Below are 21,395 nucleotides of genomic sequence, written 5' to 3' on the forward strand. Positions count from 1 at the left end.
CAAAACAGCAGCAGACTCACAGACTCCAAGAAGAGACTAGTGGTTACCAAAGGGGAGGGGTGGGGGAGGGTGGGTGGGGAGGGAGGGAGAAGGGGATTGAGGAGTATTATGTTTAGTACACATGGTGTGGGGGGGTCACGGGGAAAACAGTGTAGCGCAGAGAAAGCAAATAGTGAATCTGTGGCATCTTGCTGCACTGATGGACAGTGACTGCATTGGGGTATGGGTGGGGACTCAATAATATGGGTAAATGTAGTAACCACATTTTTTCATGTGAAACCTTCATAAGAGTGTATATCAATCATACCTTTATAAAAAATTTTTTAAAATAAAGATAAAACAGTCAACCATTATCAATTTAAAACTATTGTTTATTTTGTTATAAATTTTTACACATACATAAGCAAAAAAGTGGCCTCTAACTTTGATCGGGTGTTTTATTTCTTTCATTTCTTTCAATGTAATTAAATGTTAATCTGTGTTAGTTTAAAGAGCCCCCATGAATGGTGCCAGCTAAAGAGTATCAGCACTCTCAAGTATGACTTTGATGGCAGCCAGTGAGAAATGACTGTCTACATGGACAAACTACAAGTGAGTTTGCTAATCCTTGAGGCTTAAGACCTTCTCAACAAGATGCTAGTATAAACAGGAGTCTAAAGGTGGGAGCAAGCCTTTCGTATCAAACTCACATGCTTCTGATCATTGAGCCATCCTGGCAACCTGAGCACCAACAGTGGGCCAATGCGGCACAGGGAACCTTAGCCCTTGAAACAGAGGCTGTTCCAGGGTGGCCAGTACAGCCCAGGATTAAATGTCCAGAATAGCCTGGGGTTGGTCCTAATCTCTAAGAACTCTTTCTGAAAGTTAAGACCCTCCCCCTTTTTTAAAATTAAACTATCATTGATATACAATCTTATGGTGGTTTCACATAAACAACACTGTGGTTTCAACATTCACTCATATTATCAAGTCCTCATCCCCTCTATTGCAGTCACTATCAGCATAGTAAGATGCTATAGAGAAGTTAAGACCCTCTTTAAGAAGACATTTTTGGGGTTTGGGCTTCCTCCAAGAAGACACAGGGTGTGGCTTAAAGACTCAAATCCAGCACAAACTAAGCCCCCTGCAGTTGCTACCTACCATGAAGACTTCAGAGTAATGGTCACAAGAAACAATCTACTCTCTGAGTGAAGAGGACAAGAACTCTGCAGCCTAAAATGTGCTGGCCTAGGATGAGCCAAATGCTAAGATGAAGCAGAGAAACCTGGGGAGAGAAAAAGATATGCTCTACATCACCCCTTCCTTGCCCTCCTGTCCTGCCCTAAACTACTGGTTAACTAGGAAGACAGTGATGGTGCAAGACACAGAAACTGGTAGTGAGAGGGCGGGAAGAAAGGTGCTAGAAGGAAGCCAGGGAGCGTTATCAGCTCCTCATTCTTGACCACAACTCAGTGCAAATGGGACTAAAGAGAGCATCAGGAAGTCTTATCTTCCATCTCTATCTAGTCCTCAGGCTAAGTCTAGTTCCAAGTGAAGATAACCCCGGCCTAGAGCCCCAGTGAATCAGGGTCCATCAGGGCCTTTGTTCAGCTGCAGTATCTCTTATGTGCCCTAAACCTTAGGGCCTAAGCTATGAATCTTCATTAGGTAACTGGTACCTGGCATGACTATGTGTTAAATTTGGTATGTAGATCAGTGAACTTCCACTATCATTACTGGGTACCCACTATGTACTAAACCAGGGATTAGCAAACTCTGCCTTGTAAAGGCCAGAGAGTTAATATTTTCATCTTTGTGGGCCATCCAGTCTCTGTTACACTGAATCCTGCCATTGTGCTCTGAAAGAGCCATAGACAAAGAGAAATGAATGGGTGTGGCTGTGGACCCATAAAACTTTATTTACAAAAACAGGTTTGAATTTGGCCTGTTGGACATAATTTACCAACCCCTGTGCTAGATCTGCAGTAGACTCTTGACATACATAATCTCATGTATTCTAACAACCCCATGCAGTTGGTGTCATTATTTCAATTTTGCAAAGAAAATGAAGCTCAGAGAGGTTGACAAAAATGCCCAAAGTCACACAGCAACAACTGGCAAAGCCAAAATCCACAATTCACAGTCTCTTTTCTGTTGTATCTAAGGTGCACTTTCTACTCTTCCTGGATGTAAATGACATACGCCCATTTAAACACTAATTTTTTTTAAAATAAGTTTTTCATAGAAATCTTTCTAATGCCTTGATGGCTCAGGCTATGCTTATACACAGCAATAATTACAGAAGTTCGCATAACGGAATGATACCCCTGGAGCCAGAAGCACTGCTTGCCAATGGACGGAGAGTTTCAGTCGACTCTCCTGTCCCAGCTGCCTCCTCTCTCTCTGGTTCCCCTCATCACTTCTTTCTGATGTTCCATTTCAGCTTCTAAACCCTTATCATTTGCAATGTGCCCTCTGCTCAATTACAGGAAGAGCTGGGGTTGTCAAGTTAAACCAGATAACATTGCAAATGAATCTGCTATCAGCAGGTTCTGGTCTATGTGGAGCTTCCATGCCTCTTCCTTGCATTGCGTTGAAATAGATGAAATGGCCATTTTTGTAAGTCAGAAGTGGCAGTTTCATACAGTTCAACCTAATAATAGAGCATACAGACCCTGAGATGTGCATTTTCTCTGGTGCCCATGAGGTTTTTCTTCTATTTACTTCATGGCAGCATTGCAGATAATTAAAGCAGCAATGGGTTTGCTGCCAGGAAAGTGGGCTAAGATATAGCAATTCCTCAAATCCACTGCATCCTACAATGCCAAGGTCAGAGGGCCAGACGTCAGTCAGATCACCTCTCCACTAGTCTCCTGCACACTCAAGTAGTTTCCATCTCTACTTTCCAAAATTCATCTTTTCAGGAGCTTTTGTATAATTGTCTCCTCAATTCTCTTTATTCGGAGAACACAAAGCAGTCAGAAGGGCACCACAGGCTCCCAGGGTTGTGAGTGCATCAGCCATGTGAATAAAACCAACACAGGAAAGAAACTTGGCAACCTGGGAAAAAAAGGTCCTAAGACTCCTGAAACACCAGAAACCTTCCTTAAAAAACAGGGATTCAACACGAAAGGACCATGAAATGCATCATATGCTCCTCTCAGTTCGAGAAGGGGTTACTTTCAAAAGGCTCTATGTGAGTGTATGTGGAGATCGATATTGATACTCCTAGAGGGCTGATCATTTTCACTTATGCTAAAAATAAATCAATGGTATACAGAAAGAAAATTAAGAGACAAGGAAGACGTGTGTTGCCTCCAGATTCGTATTTCAAAGGGGTAAACATTAGGAACTTTAGATGATTCCTGAAGATGAAGAATCAGTATATATAAAAAATAAACCAATAGAAATACCAAGTTATTGAATGAAGGGGTTGATAAACACACTTGTGGCAGTTTCTTTGCCCAAGAAATAGAGAAATATTTCCAGCTACACAGGAGATCTAGGCATTTACCTGGAAACCAGCAGATGGTACAAGTTAGGACAATGAAGGCTGTTATCTACTTACCTTGTTTTCCACCTGGACACTGTTGCCTTCCCCTAGCACTGCTGTATGATGAGGTTCTATTTTTTGCTGTGCATCATCAGGCCCTACAAGAAAAGACGACCCACTAAATTTAATACACATTACAGTATATTTATTACATGGCTACAAATTCAGTTAACTACATAACACTGTAATATTCATTTCAACTTCAGAAATAACAGCCATAGGAGGAATCGCCTTAAATCTCTAGGCTGATGTTATTTGCAATCATTAACGTCTGAAACTGGCTGGTTTCCAGTTTATTAAAGAGCAGGGAGGTGAATCCTGCACTGGGTTTCCACCTACGCTTTTCATGTCATACCTAATAGTTCAATTAGTAAGCGAAGTCCTTGGCATCACATGCTAATGAGTGTTTTCCTGGGTAAATTATAAACCTCAGAAGAATTATTCATACTTAGGAAAATCAATAAATGCCATCATCAGTTCATTTCAACAAGTATTTATTGAACATCTACAACTGCCCAATACTATGAGAAAATACAAATGCAAAGCAGGTTCCTTGCCTACAACAGTTCACAATCTCATTGGGAGAAACTAAATATGTATTCATAAGATAATCAGAGAATAATTAAACAGAAAAATAAGTAAGTTGGAGAGCTACTGAACTATGAACAAGGCCCTGTGCTAAATGCTATATGTGGGGCAGTCTTCAGGATAGATATGTTTCCATCCCTTCTATATTGAAAATAATACAAATGAAATTGTGTCTTAAGGGCAACAATAAAGTAGTAAGCAAAGTTCAATGACAGAACAGAGGTTATAGAGGCTACTCAGGTCTAGGGACCCTAGGAATTTGTTGTAGAGGTGTTAAGACTTGAACAGGACTCCACGGGATTAGATGGGCCTGCAAGAGGCAAAGCTAGGATGGAGGGCATTCTAGGTAAGAGGATGTACTGCAAAGGCAAGGTGCTGAGAATGTGCAGGGCATCTCCAGGGAAATGGTGAGCCTTCTACCATTGCTGGAACATTCTTCTGGGAAGAATGATGGAAATGTAGACTGGCTGCAGATCAAGGCAAGACTTGAAGGCCATGCTTATCCATATAAAATGGAGGGCCTTTGTAGAGACGGTGTGTCTGAGAAATGGTCAGATCTGTGTCTTGGTGAAATAATTCTGGGAGCAGGGCACAGAATTACATCGGAAGGGCAAGGCTGAAGCTCGGATGACCTATTAGGAACCGAAAAGTAAGTGGAGAATGGGGCAGGCCTTCGTCTCCAGTAGAAATCACACCTATTTTCATGTCACATCACAGTGTTGTAGATATCTCAACATACAGTTTATGCTCATCTCTACTTAGAACTCAGGGTGGGTTGGCTGCTGGATCGTGTTACTTCAAGGGTCATTAGAGAAGCACATGTCATAACTGTATCATAAACTTAGTCCTGTAAATTTTAATGACTTCACTGAATTAAAAAAAATGGTTCAGAGGGAGACCTTGGCAAATATTAAAGAATCCATGGCACAAAAAAGATTAAGAACTTTTGTCCCGGCAGCAGTGGTGTGCTAGTTAATGTTTAAAGCTGGTTTTCGGGGAAGAAGGGGGAGAAGAAACCTGATTTGTAGCGCGTGCCGACTTCTGTGCTGTAATGCTCCCACTGGGGCCAGTTTCAAGCTACCAAGGTGAGGTCAGGGAAGAAGAGGGGCACGGTCAGCTCCAGTGAGCCGGCCCAGCCACCCAGCAGAGCACTAAAGGTGTTTTCTCCAGCAGCGGTTCAGGTCAATGCATGTCACGGAAGCGAAGGTGGATCTCCACTGCTTTTCGCCTCATGTATGCACTTGCCAATAAAACAGAGGTCTGGGAGTTCAAGAATCATCTCATTTTGAGTTGCGTAATACATCTGCAGCATTGTGTCACATGTGCTCTGAGATTCCCTGGGAGCAACAAACCACGTCTTCAACTAATTCATACCTAACACTATTACCTGCATGGTCTACTCCTGGCCCCTGGTGTTATCGTGTAGGCTGTTTCATGATACATGGACCAAAACAGTTTATAAAGTTTATAAGGCTCCTTCACTGTCCTTTAGTACAGTGAGCTGGCAAGAGACAGCTCTCAAAAATAATGCTGTGCTGGGATCTCTCTATACCTCTTATCTGGGTAGCTTGCCTGACTTCAGTGTTCTTTGCTTTGTGAGGAACTGAATTTAGAAACGAAGAGTTCATGTTTTCCTAAGAGTTCTAGTTCTAACTTTACATGGAATGCAATTTCTACCCATTCTTGCTGATCTAGGAGAGATCAGTGCTGATTTTGCGGAGGCCATCCGAAATGCTCCACACTAAGGCGGACCTTTCTCACAGCTACTGGAGTCAGGGTTCCAGGTGAATCATTCTAAGTGCACCTTTAGCTTCTGTATTATTTTAGGAAATGTTTAAAACAGGATCACAGAAAGCAAACACTGATTCTATCTTCGTGTCATTTCTATGCTATTTCACCCATTTGGTTATCTCCCAAACCCAAAATAAGTCTCAAGAAAATATATTTTACTGTTTCTGACTACTTTCACTTACAAATAGAACCAAATCAGATAATAAATAGTTTCCATTAAGAAGCTTTGCCAAGAATGTTAAACGTAACAAAGCAGTTAAGGAAAATTTAACTGAAAACAATTGAATTGCAAATATTTTTGTTTGCCTAAACAGTCACAAAAGGGCAAAATACTTTCAAATATATTTTAATGTTAGAGCTGCATCTTCAGTCCGTGATTACTTGCTGTGCAACTTTTCTCCATATGCCTGATTTCCTTGTCCTTCTTCTTCTCTTTGCAAGAACTGCTGTCTCATTTACTCTCTGTTCCACACTTTCTGGTACTTTCATCATCAATTTTGATGTCATCAATTTTAAAAGTACAACTTGAAGTCCTCTTACCTGATGCAATCAGCATTAATTGAAAAAGAAAAAATGTCTCATTTTATTTTTAATTAAAGTGTAAATGTGCATCTGCTTGCCAAATTGTAGAAATACAGTGAAAGTGGGTCTGCTGATTGGACTGAAGCACCGTCTTTCTTTATAAAGCAACACTGAAATCCTTCTAGATCACACTGGTTTCCCCCAATCTTTTGCTGTTCTCCCACCCACATTAATTTGAAGGGCTTTCTTCAGTAATCCATGCTTACAAAGCATTTGATTTAGTTGTTCTAGAAATATCGAGTCTTTTCACAATTAGTTCATTGATATACATATTGTTTAATTAAATCCTTTAATTGCAATTATTGGTGCAACTGGCATAAACAGATTTGAGAATGATCACAACTACCTCTAAGTCCACTTTAACTGGGCTGGAGGGAGTAGTAATGGACAGGTAGACCAGGGGAGCTAATCATCCTGGATGCTCAAGCACTTCACTCAGGGTATTCCCCATGTAATGAGCACACTGGTTAGTGCAAATTAGGCCAGTTTGGAAGATGTTTAGTATGTTTCCTCAACTTTATTGAGATCGAGGGGCTGTGTCAAGCTTAACACCACCCAGAACCAGAAGCAAAGGGCTGAGTACAGACTAAGCCTGTATAATTACTTAAGTTGGAAACATTTTACTACCTACATAAGCCAGTCAGCTGTCACTTCAATAACCACAGACAAATATTTTTAGATTTCTAAATATATTCTCTAAGTCCCACCAGTATACTTGATACTGCTCCTTCTAGGGGCCTGGCATACAAGCTGATCAACTGTCCCAAAATTCAGGGATACGGGATATAAATTCCTCTGCCCTTTTTTTGATCCCTGTGTTAATGTGTCATGTCATTTTCACTCCACCTGCAGCAAAGGGGTTCAGTGCTAGTATCTTTGGGACCCATTAGTTTTCTGACTATGTAGTTTTTATTTATTTTCTTTATCATATACTGCACAGATTTCAGCTGAGGGCCAAAGGACTTGTTGCCTCAATAAAAGATTGTTGTCAAAGATCTCTCCTGCACAATTCTTACTACTCAACAGTCAGCTTAGAAGGCTTGAGAAAAACCAGTGTACCAAAAATTAAGATCCAGGAAAAGCATAAAACATTTCAAATAAATCATTTTTTAAATAAGAAAGTGCTAATTCTACTCATCTCATTTTAGTTCTGTTAACTCCTTCCCTTCTTCAGGGGGTCCTTAACAGGGCAGTTCTATCACTTCACTGTACTCACCTTGAACTTTGTACAATGTCTGTTCTGACTAACTTAGACAACCAGTAAAAGTCCAGCATGCTCTAGCATTCAAAACTCCACCTGTCCCTAACTCAAACTAAATCCACCAATGTCCATCTGTTGAGCACATCCTCCATCAATTAATATTTTCATGTCATATTCCTCCTAAATCTCTATTGTATGGAATCCCCCCAAATTACTTTCTCAACCCAAATTAAACTCTATTTATTCCAGCCTGCTATACTAAGTACATACAGTTATAACATGACATTTTGAACAAGACAATTACTTGCTTATCAGTTCCTGCCATCTGTGGCTGGCTGGTGCCATCCAGGTTTTATAAGCAAGATAGAATTGAGGCAGTAAAGTCAAAAGGCATTTTCTGGATCCTCTCTATAGATTTTATGTGCCAGTATATATTTAATAGCTATTTCTGCTTTGTCATTTCTTTTTCTCTGTTGATTTGGTCTTGCCCTTTTGTTTTTCTCATTAACATCTCTATTAGGGGGTGGGTAGGAGGAAGGGAAGGAAATGAAATTCAAATGAGGTCATCTGGCCAGTCACTCATTGGCTAACACAGAGTCCCCGGAGGCCAGTTTTGCAAACTGAATTCTCTCAATGGTCCAGTTTACTTTGGACAGATGCAAGTTCATCCCAACGCTATGGACTGTGACCCCATTTCCTGCCAGATGTTTTACACTTGTGGCCCTGGCCAACAGAGGTGAGCAGGCCAGTGAATAGAGATGACTCAGGAAAATCCTGCCTCACTAGAGAAAACCAAATGGATGTGTAAGTCCTATTCTTATCACTCAAATTGTTGAGCTTTCCACTCGTTAAATTTTTGTACCAAACGTCTGTCAAGAAACAATGCTGTAACTACTGATTAAAACAGGTTTTGAAGATTGTTTTGATTTTTCTCCCCTTCGTGAAAATAGATCCATAGATCCATGGAACAGAACTGACAGTCCAGAAATAAACCCGTGCTTATACCATAAATTAATACACAACAAATAAGGCAAGAATATACAATGGGGATAAAGACAGTCTCTTCAATAAATGATGTTGGGAAAACTGGACGGCTACATGCAAAAGAATGAAACTGGATTACTGTCTTATCCCATATACAAAAATAAACTCAAAATGGATTAAAGACCTAAATGCAAGATCTGAAACCATAAAGCTTCTAAAAGAAAACATAGGCAGTAAGCTCTTACATATCGATATTAGCAATATTTTTTTGGATCTGCCTCCTCAGGCGAGAGCAACAAAACCAAAACTAAACAAGTGGGAAGACATCAAACTAAAAAGCTTCTGCACAGCTAAGGACACCACCAACAAAACAAAAAGGAAACCTACTGAATGAGGGAAGATATTTGCAAATGATGTATCAGATATGGGGTTAATATCCAAAATATAAAGAACTAGTACTACTCAACATCAAAGAACCCCAAGCAATCTGATTTAAAAACAGGCAGAGGATTCTGAATAGACATTTTTCCAAAGACAAGAAGGTGGCCAACAGACACATTAAAAGATGCTCCACATCACTAATCTGGGAAATGCAAACCAAAACCACAATAAGATAACACCTCACACCAGTCAAAATGTCTAAAGGGAGAAAAGGGAACCCTCCTATCCTGTTAGTGGGAATGTAAGTTGATGCAGCCACTGTGGAAAACAGTAGGGAGGTTCCTCAAAAAACTAAACACAGAACCATCATACGATCCAGCAATTCCACTTCTGAGTATTTATCTGGTGAAAATGAAAACACTAATTCAAAAATATATATGCACCCCTATGTTTATTGCAGAAAATATTTACAATACCCAATATATGGAAGCAAATGAAGTGTCCATTGACAGATAAATGAATAAAGATGAGGTGGTATGCATGTATGTGTGTGTGTATAAAAATAAATGGAATGGTTTTCAGTCATAAGAAAGAATGAAATTTTGCCATTTGTGACGATATGGAAAGAGCTAGAGGATATTACTTTAAGTGAAGTAAGACAGAAAAACAGAAATATTGCAGGATTTCATTTCTATGTGGAATCTAAAAAAACAAAACAGACTCGTAAATACAGATAACAGAGGGGGTGCAGAGGGGGTGCAGGGATGAGAGGAATTGGTGAAGGGGATAAAGAGGTACAAACTTCCAGTTATAAAATAAATAAAGTTAACCAGAATGAAAAGTACAGCATAGGGAATATAGTCAATAATATCATACTCCCTTTGTATGGTGACAGATGATAACTGGACTTACCATGGTGAGCATTTCATAATGTATATAAATGTTGTGTCACTATGTTGTACACCTGAAATTAATTTTGTATGCCAACTATATATTTCAATTAAAAACTGTGGAAAAATAAAAAGTAAAATATTTTGCTTCTGACCTATCATTGAAATGCTATTCAGTGAAAGAGGAGCGAAGCCCATTTCTACTATATAAAACCAAACCACATGGGTTTGTGTTACCATTATTTCCAGAAGAATCACTTCAGGCAACTGAATTCCCCTTTTGGAGAATACAAAGAATGGTTAAATGGCTGCAGTTGTGGCCTTCAAGTCCTAAGCAGATGGTCAGCAGTAAGCCAGCTATCCAGGGCTGGGAGTGTCCTGCCCAAAGATGCAGTCATGCTACATGGTTCTCTAACTTCAGGCTTTCCCAGAAGCACAGCCTGAGGTGCATATCTGAGTGCAAGGAGTTTATCTGGGAGGCAATTCCAGGGAACATCAGTCCAGGGATTGGAAAGTTAAGAAAAGGTAGACCAGGAAGGGTGTGTTATCAAGTACTCGTGCACAGTGAGCAGCTTCAACATAATCCCGTGGGGCAACTCTAGGAAAAGGGCAAACACAGGCCTCAGAGTGATTCCACCTGAGGGGCGAAGGCAGTTTCCAAGAATGTTGATTCCTTAGCACTTGAGTCCTGCCCGCATTGGGGCAGAGCAGTCCGTCTCGCCTTCAGAGACAGCCTCGGGCCAAGAAACACAGACACTCCTGGCAGGTGGAAGCTGGTCTGTGGGCTCATGACTGGTGTTCATATTCTCCCTCACTGAACATGCTGGAAGCCGAGAGGCACCCTGCCCTGGGCATAGCGCGATGCACTCTGACTAGAGAGGGCTAGTGCCAGGAGGAGGCATGGTGTTCAATCACATGAAAGTTTCAGCTTGCCTTTCCTCACCTTCAGTAGTGTAGATTATATCACAACTGAACCCAAAGCCACGAACCCATCACTTACCAATATGCACATTTCCACATATGGTATAAATGAAGCTTGTCCACCCTGAAAACGGACCAGCGACATTAAAAGGTTAGTGTCCATAAGGCCGAAAGGAACAAAGATATAACAATATATTTGACAAATATCTCTGTATCTGACATATAAATATATACATTTATATAACAGATGTAAAAGATACATTTAGAGAGGAAATCCTTTTTCTTTTAGATATATATTTAAGAATGTAAGTTCTTCCAATGGCCTAAAACACGCACTCCCACAACCACATACACAGATGCAGGCGCACATGTGTGCACACACCCTAACCTAAATGACTTGGCCCCAGATGTGTTCGAGCCACCCAAGTAGACCATGTACAATTATTTAACAAACAGTTCTACCATGCTATTTAGCTTCTAGTTTTATCATGCTAATAATAACTGCAACACACCAGTCTGGCCTATCTTCAAGGTCACTGTGCCTCCAGGTAGTTTAAAGTGTGAAGAGAATGCTGAGAATACACTTTTCTTCACTTGGTTGCATTTTAGTTTCCAGTGAACTCACTCCTTTTCATTCATCCTAAAATAGTGCCTTAGTTCCGGGGATGCAGACATGAATGATCTCTGGCCTTTGGATGGCTCATGCACTCCCTGGAAGTGTGTGCACTTCTCTGTGAAGAGAGTACCTGGCAATCACTAGACTCCTACTGTATGGCCTGTGGGACAAGAGCTTAGACCCACAACCTGCGCTTTGCTCTCCCAGCAGCAGCACTGGGTCTTCATGGATATTTCTGTGCCGTCCTCAGGGCCCAGAAGAGGTGCTGTAGTGCCACTGAGAGACATGAACCTAGAAATGGCCAGCTCAAGACAGAGTTGGGACACCACTCCTTGTGTCTTCTGTGGAAAAGGAGATCTGGGAAGGGAATGTGGGGCACAGTTCAAGGTGATGGGGCAGGGCCCAGACTGGGTCTGTGTGAGGGCCAACATGGTGACAGAGTCAGCAAAACAAAGGCAGGCATGAAGGGTCACAGAGGACCAAATATACTTTAGGGATGTGGTTATGATGGCAGGTGGGTTGAAACGCACAAGGGAGACACAACAGAAAAGGTATAACTGATAAAACATAACTTGAATCTGGATCAGGAAAGTTCAGAACAAAGACACTTAGGTGGAAGTCAGAGGGCATTTTATCACATTCCAATTTCAGTTTTTCCTCTCCGAGATTTTACCAGGCTACGTTTAAGGCCTTGGGAAGTACCTGCTTAGAGCTCACATTCCTTCTCCGTTACCGACCCACTCACTCAGTCCACCACCATTCAGTGAGCGTCTACCACTCACGTGCATTCGTGGTAGGAAGAGACACAAAGGTGAGTGAGGCACAGTGGGGTGCTCAAGGGGCACAGTTTGAGGGAGGGAAGTTCTCGGTTGATGCTGAAAACATGTGAACAATTCACATCCCGATCTCACAGGGCTCCAGCGGGAGGGCTGGGATCTTCTAGAACCCTTCTCTCTGCTTTCTAATGGATGCTGAGCTTCCCCAGTCCTATTTAGCCTGATTCACAATAAAACTCTGCAACAAAACCCCTTTCTTCACTGCTTTTGAAAAAAATGTCACCATTGAAAATTGTTCGAATTTATTTTTCAAAGAGCAAATGTCTTTATTGTTTTTGACTTATATAAAAGTAATATGCATGAATTTATATAAAAGTAATACACTTGAAAAAAAAAGTAATACACTTGAAAACCTGTGTGCACACACTTGCAGGGAGTACATGAGCCTCCAAAGGCCAGACAGAGGTCATTCATGTCTGCATCCCTGGAACTGAGGCACTATTTTAGGATGGATGAAAAGGAGTGAGTTCACTGGAAACTAAGTGCAACCAAGTGAAGAAAAGTGTATTTTCAGCATTCCCTTCGCACTTAAAACTACCTGGCATTTTAAGGTATTTTAAGACTGCAAAAGCATATAACATCTAAACTGAAAATCTCTGTGACCTTCATGCTCATCCTGACATAAATATTATCAGCAATTTGGTTATTTGTGATTTCAATTTCTTGGTTCTTTAATGTACTATATACTATTTGCTTACAAACTTGATGCTTGAGTTTGCATAGCTGTCCATGTTAAAACATAGAGAAATGACTCATCCTCGGGGAAACCAGCCTTCCACTGTAAGGCTGTGTCGTAATTTTTACAACCTGTCCCCTGACCTTTGTGGCTGAAAGGTATTAAAAAATTAATGGTTTCTGAGTCTGACAAAACCTCAAAGCTCTCAACTGCTCAACTGAGTTTGTATTTGGGATTACTTCGATTGTTCTAATCTCATTTCTCCTCCGCCCCCTTTGCTTGATTCCTACTCTCCCTCAAAGCAGAAAACTAGTCCACACCAAATGGCCTCCATCTGTTTAGTTTCCCTTTTTGTCTTCCTACATGATGCAGAAGGACCAAGTATTTTCTTCAAGGAATGGCCAAGTCAATGTATTAAGTGCATCCACCTATTTTTGCTCCTTGTCAAAGTCTTATATTAGGACGTGGAGCACATCTTTACCAGTAATACCACAAGTCATGTGACTGCTTGGGAAGCACAAAGTGTTAGAGGGAATGGAATAGCAATGGGGGGCAATTCCCCCTTTTTGTCTCTTTAACATATTGTCCACCTGCACTTGCTTCTCTTAGACCTTGTTTAATTTCCATTAAGCATTGTTTCTCAAAGCTATGGCAAAGCAAGCAAATCATTTGAAGGATTACTATATGTTTAGGAACCACATCTTATTGGAATTCCTTCTCTGCTAAGGGCAGGACTGCATCAGCAAAGAGCTCTCTTGTGAGATTTTCAGGCCCTTCTCATCTTTCTTCCCCTGCCATTCCTCCCACTTTCATGTCTGCACCAGGAACTGATGCCATCCCCCCATCTGTACTGCTCTGTTAGAGGTCAGAGGTCACAGGCCCTATGGTTTCCTTTCTTCTACAAAAATGGTGTCCAAGCTACTGGCTTTCTGCAGCTGCGAAGCTCTTCCTTCCCCTTGCGCAATGACAAAGAAAATGAGTTGGGAGAGGGGTCACATTTTACTTCTGGCCCTGTAGGACAGCTTAATCAGGAGCACATTTAAGTCAGACCTCCTTTAGCCAAACAAAGAATGTAAAACTTTTCTTCTAAATATGTAAATCATTTTCTGTGGCATCTGCTCTCATTTCCAGGGAGGTTCCCAATCCTTGCAAATGTCCCTCATGAGAGCTTTTCTTGGCCTACATTCCTTGCCCTAACCCAGTTCATTTTCCTCCTGCTCCAGTCTTAAGAGTTCATTATTTCAGTGAACTTTACTACTACTCCTACATGTATGTCTGGAGAAAGTAGAAAAACATGATCTGGTGACACACCGCATCCATGACAAACCTCAGCTCTGGAGAGGGAAGGAGAGAGGAGAACAGGACTAAGGAAAGAAAATGGATTGGAGGCGAGCAGTTTCTCTCACCTATATGATTTTATCTGTAACAGAAAAGATAGGAGATAAATATGGCAACGTATGTTCATTATTTCATCCTTTGTGCTCTTTCTTCTGAATTAAAAAAAATTAAAATGTTGAAAATAAATAAAACTCTTTTTTCCAAAGATGAAAGGGAAAGCGATTAACAGTTTGGTCCAATGGTGAGGAAACGTCAGACAAACCCAAACTGAGGGACATTCTAGAAAGTAACTCGTCTGTACGTTTAATGAAAGAAGACCGAGGAACTCCCTTGGAAGGAGATTAGACCTGCCAACTAAATGCGGCATGTGACCCTGGGTTAGAAATTGTTTTTTCTTTTTGCCAGAAAAAGCATTACTGGGACAGTGGGCACGTTTTGAATAGTTGTACAGAGATAATAGTGTTGTATTGATGGTTATAAGTTTTTACTAATATTATGTCAACTTCATAATTTTATAAGAACACTGTGATTACATAGGAAAATATCCTGGTTTTTAGGAGACATATGCTAAAACTTATTTCAAGGTAAAGGGGTATCATGTCTGCAAGTTTACTCTCAAATATTTCAGAAAAAAGGAATAATCCATATTTCTAGAGAGGAGAATGATCCATTTTCTACACACAGCAAATGCGATCTCTGTAGAAGCCCCACTTTAAAACCCTTCAATGGCTCCCTGTTCCCCAGGAACTCCTGACCCTAGCAACCCTAGCAGACAGACCCTTCTCAGTCTGGCCCAACACTTCTCCAGCACCATACCTGCTCTGCTTGCTGTGCCTCCTTCATTAATTCTGGCCCAGCAAAGCCCTCCGGGAAAGGAGGAAGGACGGCAGCAGCAACTTTAGAGGGGCCTTGTGGCACTGAAGCAAACCAATCAACTACGTGACTGAAACAGCAACCAAAATGCACACACACAGTCCCAGGCAGAATGGGGGGCAGGTGTGAAAATCAGCAATGACCCTCAAGGAGATCTAGGACCAGACTGTTAACCCCTTTGAGCCCATCTCTTGGTTTGTAAAATAAGGAAATACTATGTACACCCCAGGGCTGCTGTGATGGTCACGTGCTGCTGCATACGGTATACACATGTCTGCATGTACATATACAATATATATATATGTGTGTGTGTCATAGGTTTTTTGTCTTCTCTGCACAATGCCCACACTTAGCAGGCATTTACCAAATGTCAGTTCCCTTCCCTGCCCCTTCCTTCTCTTTGCACTTTCCTCTGATTTTATGCAGGTCAGGAGGTTGCAGTGGCTGCTATGTGTGCCTCTGATGGGCTATGACCCAAGCTAGAGAAGGGTCATCACCATAGAGATGGCCTCACACTCCCCAGAGGATCCCCCTCAACTCCAAGCCACCAGTCCCTGGGTGGTCTGCACCATACATTGAGCAAAGCTCAGCAGTGTTATTTCACAAAATGTAGAAAACGGATCCTCACTGTCCCCGTCAAGTACCACTTTGGATATTGTCTGTGTGGCAACAAACACTGCAGTCTAGTACAAGTAATACAAGGTGGGCTTTCTAATCATATAGCAACTGACAGCTCACTGTAAGATCTATAAGCTTGCCACACACAGGCATTTCACCCCCATCTGAGAACTAAAACAGCAATACAGATGTGAACTTTATAGCTCTGCAGTCTGGAAAAGAGATAGGTTATCACATGATGTTGTGGGAACCTCTGCAAAAGAATACAAAAATGTCCATTTTACGGAATTTGATGAGTGACAGCAATAACGAAATGCCCAAAGATACTACATAGAATGGTACCAACATAAACATAGTTGAGACCACTGGCTTTCCAGAGTAAAATCTAGTCAGAATGTTTCATACACTCTAGAATGATCATACTATGGTTGACATGATCCATGGACACATAACATTAAGAGCCATCTCTAAAGATCTATATGGTAAGCAAGGACAACTGCAACCTACGAAAAAACCTCCCCCTAGGGCTCAGGCTGCACTGATGATACTCATTGCAACAGAAATGAGTAACTGAGAAGAACAGAAAAACTGAGAAATAGATAAAATTTAACATTTTGAATGAGAAATATATCAGCACGTAAGCTCTTTGGAATGTAAAATCTCAGAAGACAGCTGTCTATGTGCTCAGAATGGAGCACAGCCCGCTGGAGGACAAACTCCACTGATCATTTTCTTGCTAAAAAAACAGCAAGAGAGAAATGTACCAAAATCTCCTGGAAGCTTATCCTGCTCTTTAGACTAAGTCTACATAGAAGCTTTCCTGCCAACAAGACATTTAATGTGATCATTTTTAACTATAATAATACACGTTATTGTTTCTTGGTTTTATTTGAATAGACCTTTTTTCCTCTTCAAATATACTGTATTCACAGTTGGTTTTTCATTGCTCAGAAAATAATTCAAATATGTAGTTATAATCACAAAATTATATTTAGGACTACAAAACAGAAACTATTTTAGGCATCTGAACTTAGACTGAAGCCAAGTTTATAGACAATGAACTAAAATACAAAGAACTTTAAGGATTAAATAAAAGCTCAGAAAACAATAAAGCTGAAATAAACAAAGGATGTCGTAAGTATTCCTAAGATTATCATAGGGCATATTTAGACAACTGACTGCCTTGAAAGAAAAAAAATTTTTTTTTTTTGGAGTTTTCCTGTTTTTATTTTCCCTTGGCGCCTGTTTCCCTGAATTGAAGTACACAATCTTCCCGTTATGGCCTGCTGATATCATGACCTTAAATTCGCTTTATGCTATCATTTTTATTGAAAGAAAAAATTTTTAAGTAGGACCTGGAAAATATGAAAAAAACTACACCCTTGTCAAAATTGAAATGTGTTACATTCTTAGAATAGTTTCTTTACATTAACCATCAATTTAATCTGTTCCCTCTTAAAAATGACATATTAAAAAACATGATATAATTCTCAAACTGATGAGATAATTCATTTAAAAAAATTTTTAAATACTCATTTTTCTAGACCTATCTACAAAATCTTGGGTTTATTTACCAATATGCCCAAGGCACTACCAATAGGGTACTGTTCACTATAGGGCCATTCGTCTGGCCCTTAGTAAAGAGCTATAGTGAAAGTCGGACTATGTAGGTTAGAATCTCAGCCCCAACACTCACTAGCTGGTTGACCTTGAATTAAGTTGAAGTCAGGTAAGTAACCTCCCTGTATCTCAGTTTCCTCGTATGAAAACTGAGACAATCATAGTCCTTATCTCGTGGACTTGTGAGAACTGCAGGTGTTAATACAAAGGAAGTTATTAAAGTAGTTTCTGGCAAACAGTCGGCATTTAATATATGTTGCTATTATTATTACTATAGGATGATTCAGTGAACTGTGAGCTCCTGAAAAAGTTCATGATATTTCCCATCATGGATTCTGTCCTTTTCCTCCTCTCAAAACCACATTTTAAAAAAATGTGATTGTACCTCACCGTGCATGAAGATCAATTGCAGGAGGATTAAGATAGTGGCATGAGAAGTGAGACAGAGGCTTCCTCCTAAAACAGCATACACTTCAAAAAAATAGTTGGTGGAAGTTATCCTGAGAGAGCAACAGGAAAAGAGGGCTGTGCCAGACTGCATACACCTGGAGAAAAGAGCAGACCTCACAGAACAGGGCACCAATACCACTCCCCTGCGACCCCCGACACTGCTTCAGGAGCTGAGCAGCTCCAGAGAGTAGAGCTTTTGGACACTAGAGGGCGCAATATACAAATATGAAACACCAAAGGAAATTGGTCCACAGTAAAATTAATATAACTCTGGAGAAAGATTTAAATGACATGGACCTTATGATTCTCCCTGAAATGGAGTTCAAAATAAAAATCATGAACATGCTAATAGAGGTACAGAAAGATATCCAAGAACTCAGGAATGAATTCCAGTCGGAGATCCAATCATTGAAGAACACAATGGAGAGTATTAAAAGCAGGTTGGATACGGTGGAGGAGACGATAAATGAAATACAAACTAGAGAAGAGGAATACAAAGAAGCTGAGGCACAGAGAGAAAAAAGGATCTCAACAATGAAAGAATATTGAGAGAACTGTGTGACCAATCCAAACAGAACAATATTCACATTATAGGGATACCAGAAGAAGAAGAGAGAGAGAAAGGGATAGAAAGTGTTTTTGAGGAGGTAATTGCTGAAAACTTCCCCAATCTGGGGAAGGAGATAGTCTCTCAGGCCTTGGAGATCCACAGATCTCCCAACACAAGGGACCCAAGGAAGACAACACCAAGACATATAGTAATAAAATTGGCAAACATCAAGGATAAGGACAGACTATTAAAAGCAACCAGAGAGAGAAATAAGATCACATACAAAGGAAAGCCCATCAGGCTAACAACAGACTTCTCAGCAGAAACCTTGCAGGCCAGAAGGGAGTGGCATGATGTATTTAATGCCATGAAGCAGAATTGCCGGATCCAAGATAACTTTATCCAGCAAGATTATCATTTAAATTTGAAGAAGGGATTAAACAATTTCCAGATAAGTAAAAGCTGAGAGAATTTAACTCCCACAAACCATCTCTACAGTCTTTTTGGAGGGACTGCTATAGATGGAAGTGTTCGTAAGGTTTAACAGCTGTCACCAGAGGTAATAAAACCACCGTAAAGAAAGTAGAACAGCTAATTACTAAGCAAATGCAAAATTAAATTAACTATCCCCAAAGTCAATCAAGGGATAGACAAACAATACAGAATATGATACCTAATATATAAAGAATGGAGGAGGAAGAAAAAGGAAGAGAAAAAGAAAAGAACCTTTAGATTGTGTTTGCAACAGCATATTAAATGAGTTAAGTTAGACTCTTAGATAGTAAGGAAGGTAACCTTGAACCTTTGGTAACCACGAATCTAAAGCCTGCAATGGCAATAAGTACATACCTATCGATAATCACCCTAAATGTAAATGGACTGAATGCACCAATCAAAAACATAGAGTCACTGAATGGATAAAAGAACAAGACCCATCTATATGCTGCCTACAAGAGACTCACTTTAAACCCAAAGACATACACGGACTAAAAGTAAAGGGATGGAAAGAGATACTTCATGCAACTAACCGGGAGACATAAGCAGGTGTTGCAGTACTTGTATCAGACAAAATAGAATTCAAAGCAAAGAAAGTTACAAGAGACAAAGGAGGGCATTACATAATGATAAAGGGGTCAGTCCAACAAGAAGATATAACCATTATAAATACCTATGCTTCCAACACAGGAGCACCCACATATGTGAAACAAATACTAACAGAATTAAAGGGGGAAATACAATGCAATGCACTCATTCTAGGAGACTTCAACACTCCACTCACTCTGAAGGACAGATCAACCAGACAGAAGATAACTAAGGAGACAGAGGCACTGAACAACACAATAGAACGGATGGACCTGACAGACATCTACAGAACTCTACACCCAAAAGCAACAGAATACACATTCTTCTCAAGTGCACATGGAACATTTTCAAGAATAGATCATATACTAGGCCACAAAAAGAGTCTCAGTAAACTCAAAAAGATTGAAATTGTACCAACCAGTTTCTCAGACCACAAAGGTATGAAACTAGAAATAAATTATGCAAAGAAAATGAAAAAATCCCACAAACATATGGAGGCTTCACAACATGCTCCTAAATAACCAATGGATCAATGACCAAATAAAAACAGAGATCAAGCAATATATGGAGACAACTGACAACAATAATTCAACACTACAAAATCTGTGGGACACAGCCAAGGCTGTGCTAAGAGGAAAGTATATTGCAATACAGGCCTACCTCAAGAAAGAAGAACAATCCCATATAAGCAGTCTAAAGTCACAATTAATGAAACTAGAAAAAGAACAACAAATGAGGCCCAAATTCAGTGGAAGGAGGGACATAATAAAGATTAGAGCAGAAATAAATAACACTGAGAAGAATAAAACAATAGAAAGAATCAATGAAAGCAAGAGCTGGTTCTTCGAGAAAATAAACAAAATAGACAAATCCCTAGCCAGACTTAGCAAGAAAGAAAGAGAGTCTATTCACATAAACAGAATCAGAAATGAGAAGGGAAAAATCACTACGGATGCCACAGAAATACAAAGAATTATTAGAGAATACTATGAAAAATTATATGCTAAGAAGCTGGAAAACCTAGAAGAAATGGACACCTTTCTAGAAAAATACAGCCTTCCAAGGCTGTCCAAGGAAGAAACAGAAAATCAGAACAGACCAATTACCAGCAATGAAATTGAGCTGGTAATCAAAAACCTACCTAAGAACAAAACTCCTAGACCAGATGGCTTCACCGCTGAACTTTATCAAACATTTAGTGAAGACCTAATACCCATCCTCCTTAAAGTTTTCCAAAAAACAGAAGAGAAGGGAATACTTCCAAACTCATTCTATAAGGCCAGCTTCACCCTAATATGAAAATAAGGGAAAGGCACCACAAAAAAAAGAAAATTACAGACCAATATCCCTGATGAACATAGATGCAAAAATACTCGACAAAATATTAGCAAACCAAATTCAAAAATACATCAAAAAGATCATCCATCATGATCAAGTAGGATTTATGCAAGGGATGCAAGGATGGTACAACATTCGAAAATCCATCAACATCATCCACCACATCAACAAAAAGAAGGACAAAAACCACATAATCATCTCCACAGATGCTGAAAAAGCATTTGACAAAATTCAACAGTCATTCATGACAAAAACGCTCAACAAAATGGGTATATAGGGCAAGTACCTCAACATAATAAAGGCCATATATGACAAAACCACACCCAACATCATACTTAACAACGAGAAGCTGAAAGATTTTCCTCTAAGATCGGGAACAAGACAAGGATGCCCACTCTTCCCACTTCTCTTCAACATAGTACTGGAGGTCCTAGCCATGGCAATCAGACAACACTAAGAAATAAAAGGCGTCCAGATGGCAAGGAAGAAGTTAAACTGTCCCTGTTTGCAGATGACATGATATTGTA

The 21,395-nt window shown here is 40.1% G+C and overlaps 1 protein-coding gene across 4 annotated transcripts in view; it reads right to left on the bottom strand.

Annotated features, from left to right (window-relative positions):
- The window catches only part of PIR (pirin), a 106,732-nt gene that overhangs the window by 16,600 nt on the left and 68,737 nt on the right, over nt 1-21,395 (bottom strand). For 3 of the 4 annotated variants that reach the window (XM_036912928.2, XM_036912924.2, XM_036912925.2), the window contains 4 exons: nt 14,266-14,332; nt 13,025-13,149; nt 10,950-10,994; nt 3,548-3,630 (listed from right to left, as the gene is read on the bottom strand). In XM_036912928.2, coding sequence (XP_036768823.2) covers nt 3,548-3,630; nt 10,950-10,994; nt 13,025-13,149; nt 14,266-14,332 — 320 coding nt within the window. The remainder of the gene's footprint in view (nt 1-3,547; nt 3,631-10,949; nt 10,995-13,024; nt 13,150-14,265; nt 14,333-21,395) is intronic. The other variant, XM_036912927.2, reaches the window with a different exon arrangement.

The sequence above is a fragment of the Manis pentadactyla genome, chromosome X (genome assembly GCF_030020395.1).
Source record: "Manis pentadactyla isolate mManPen7 chromosome X, mManPen7.hap1, whole genome shotgun sequence".
Lineage (NCBI taxonomy): Eukaryota > Metazoa > Chordata > Mammalia > Pholidota > Manidae > Manis > Manis pentadactyla.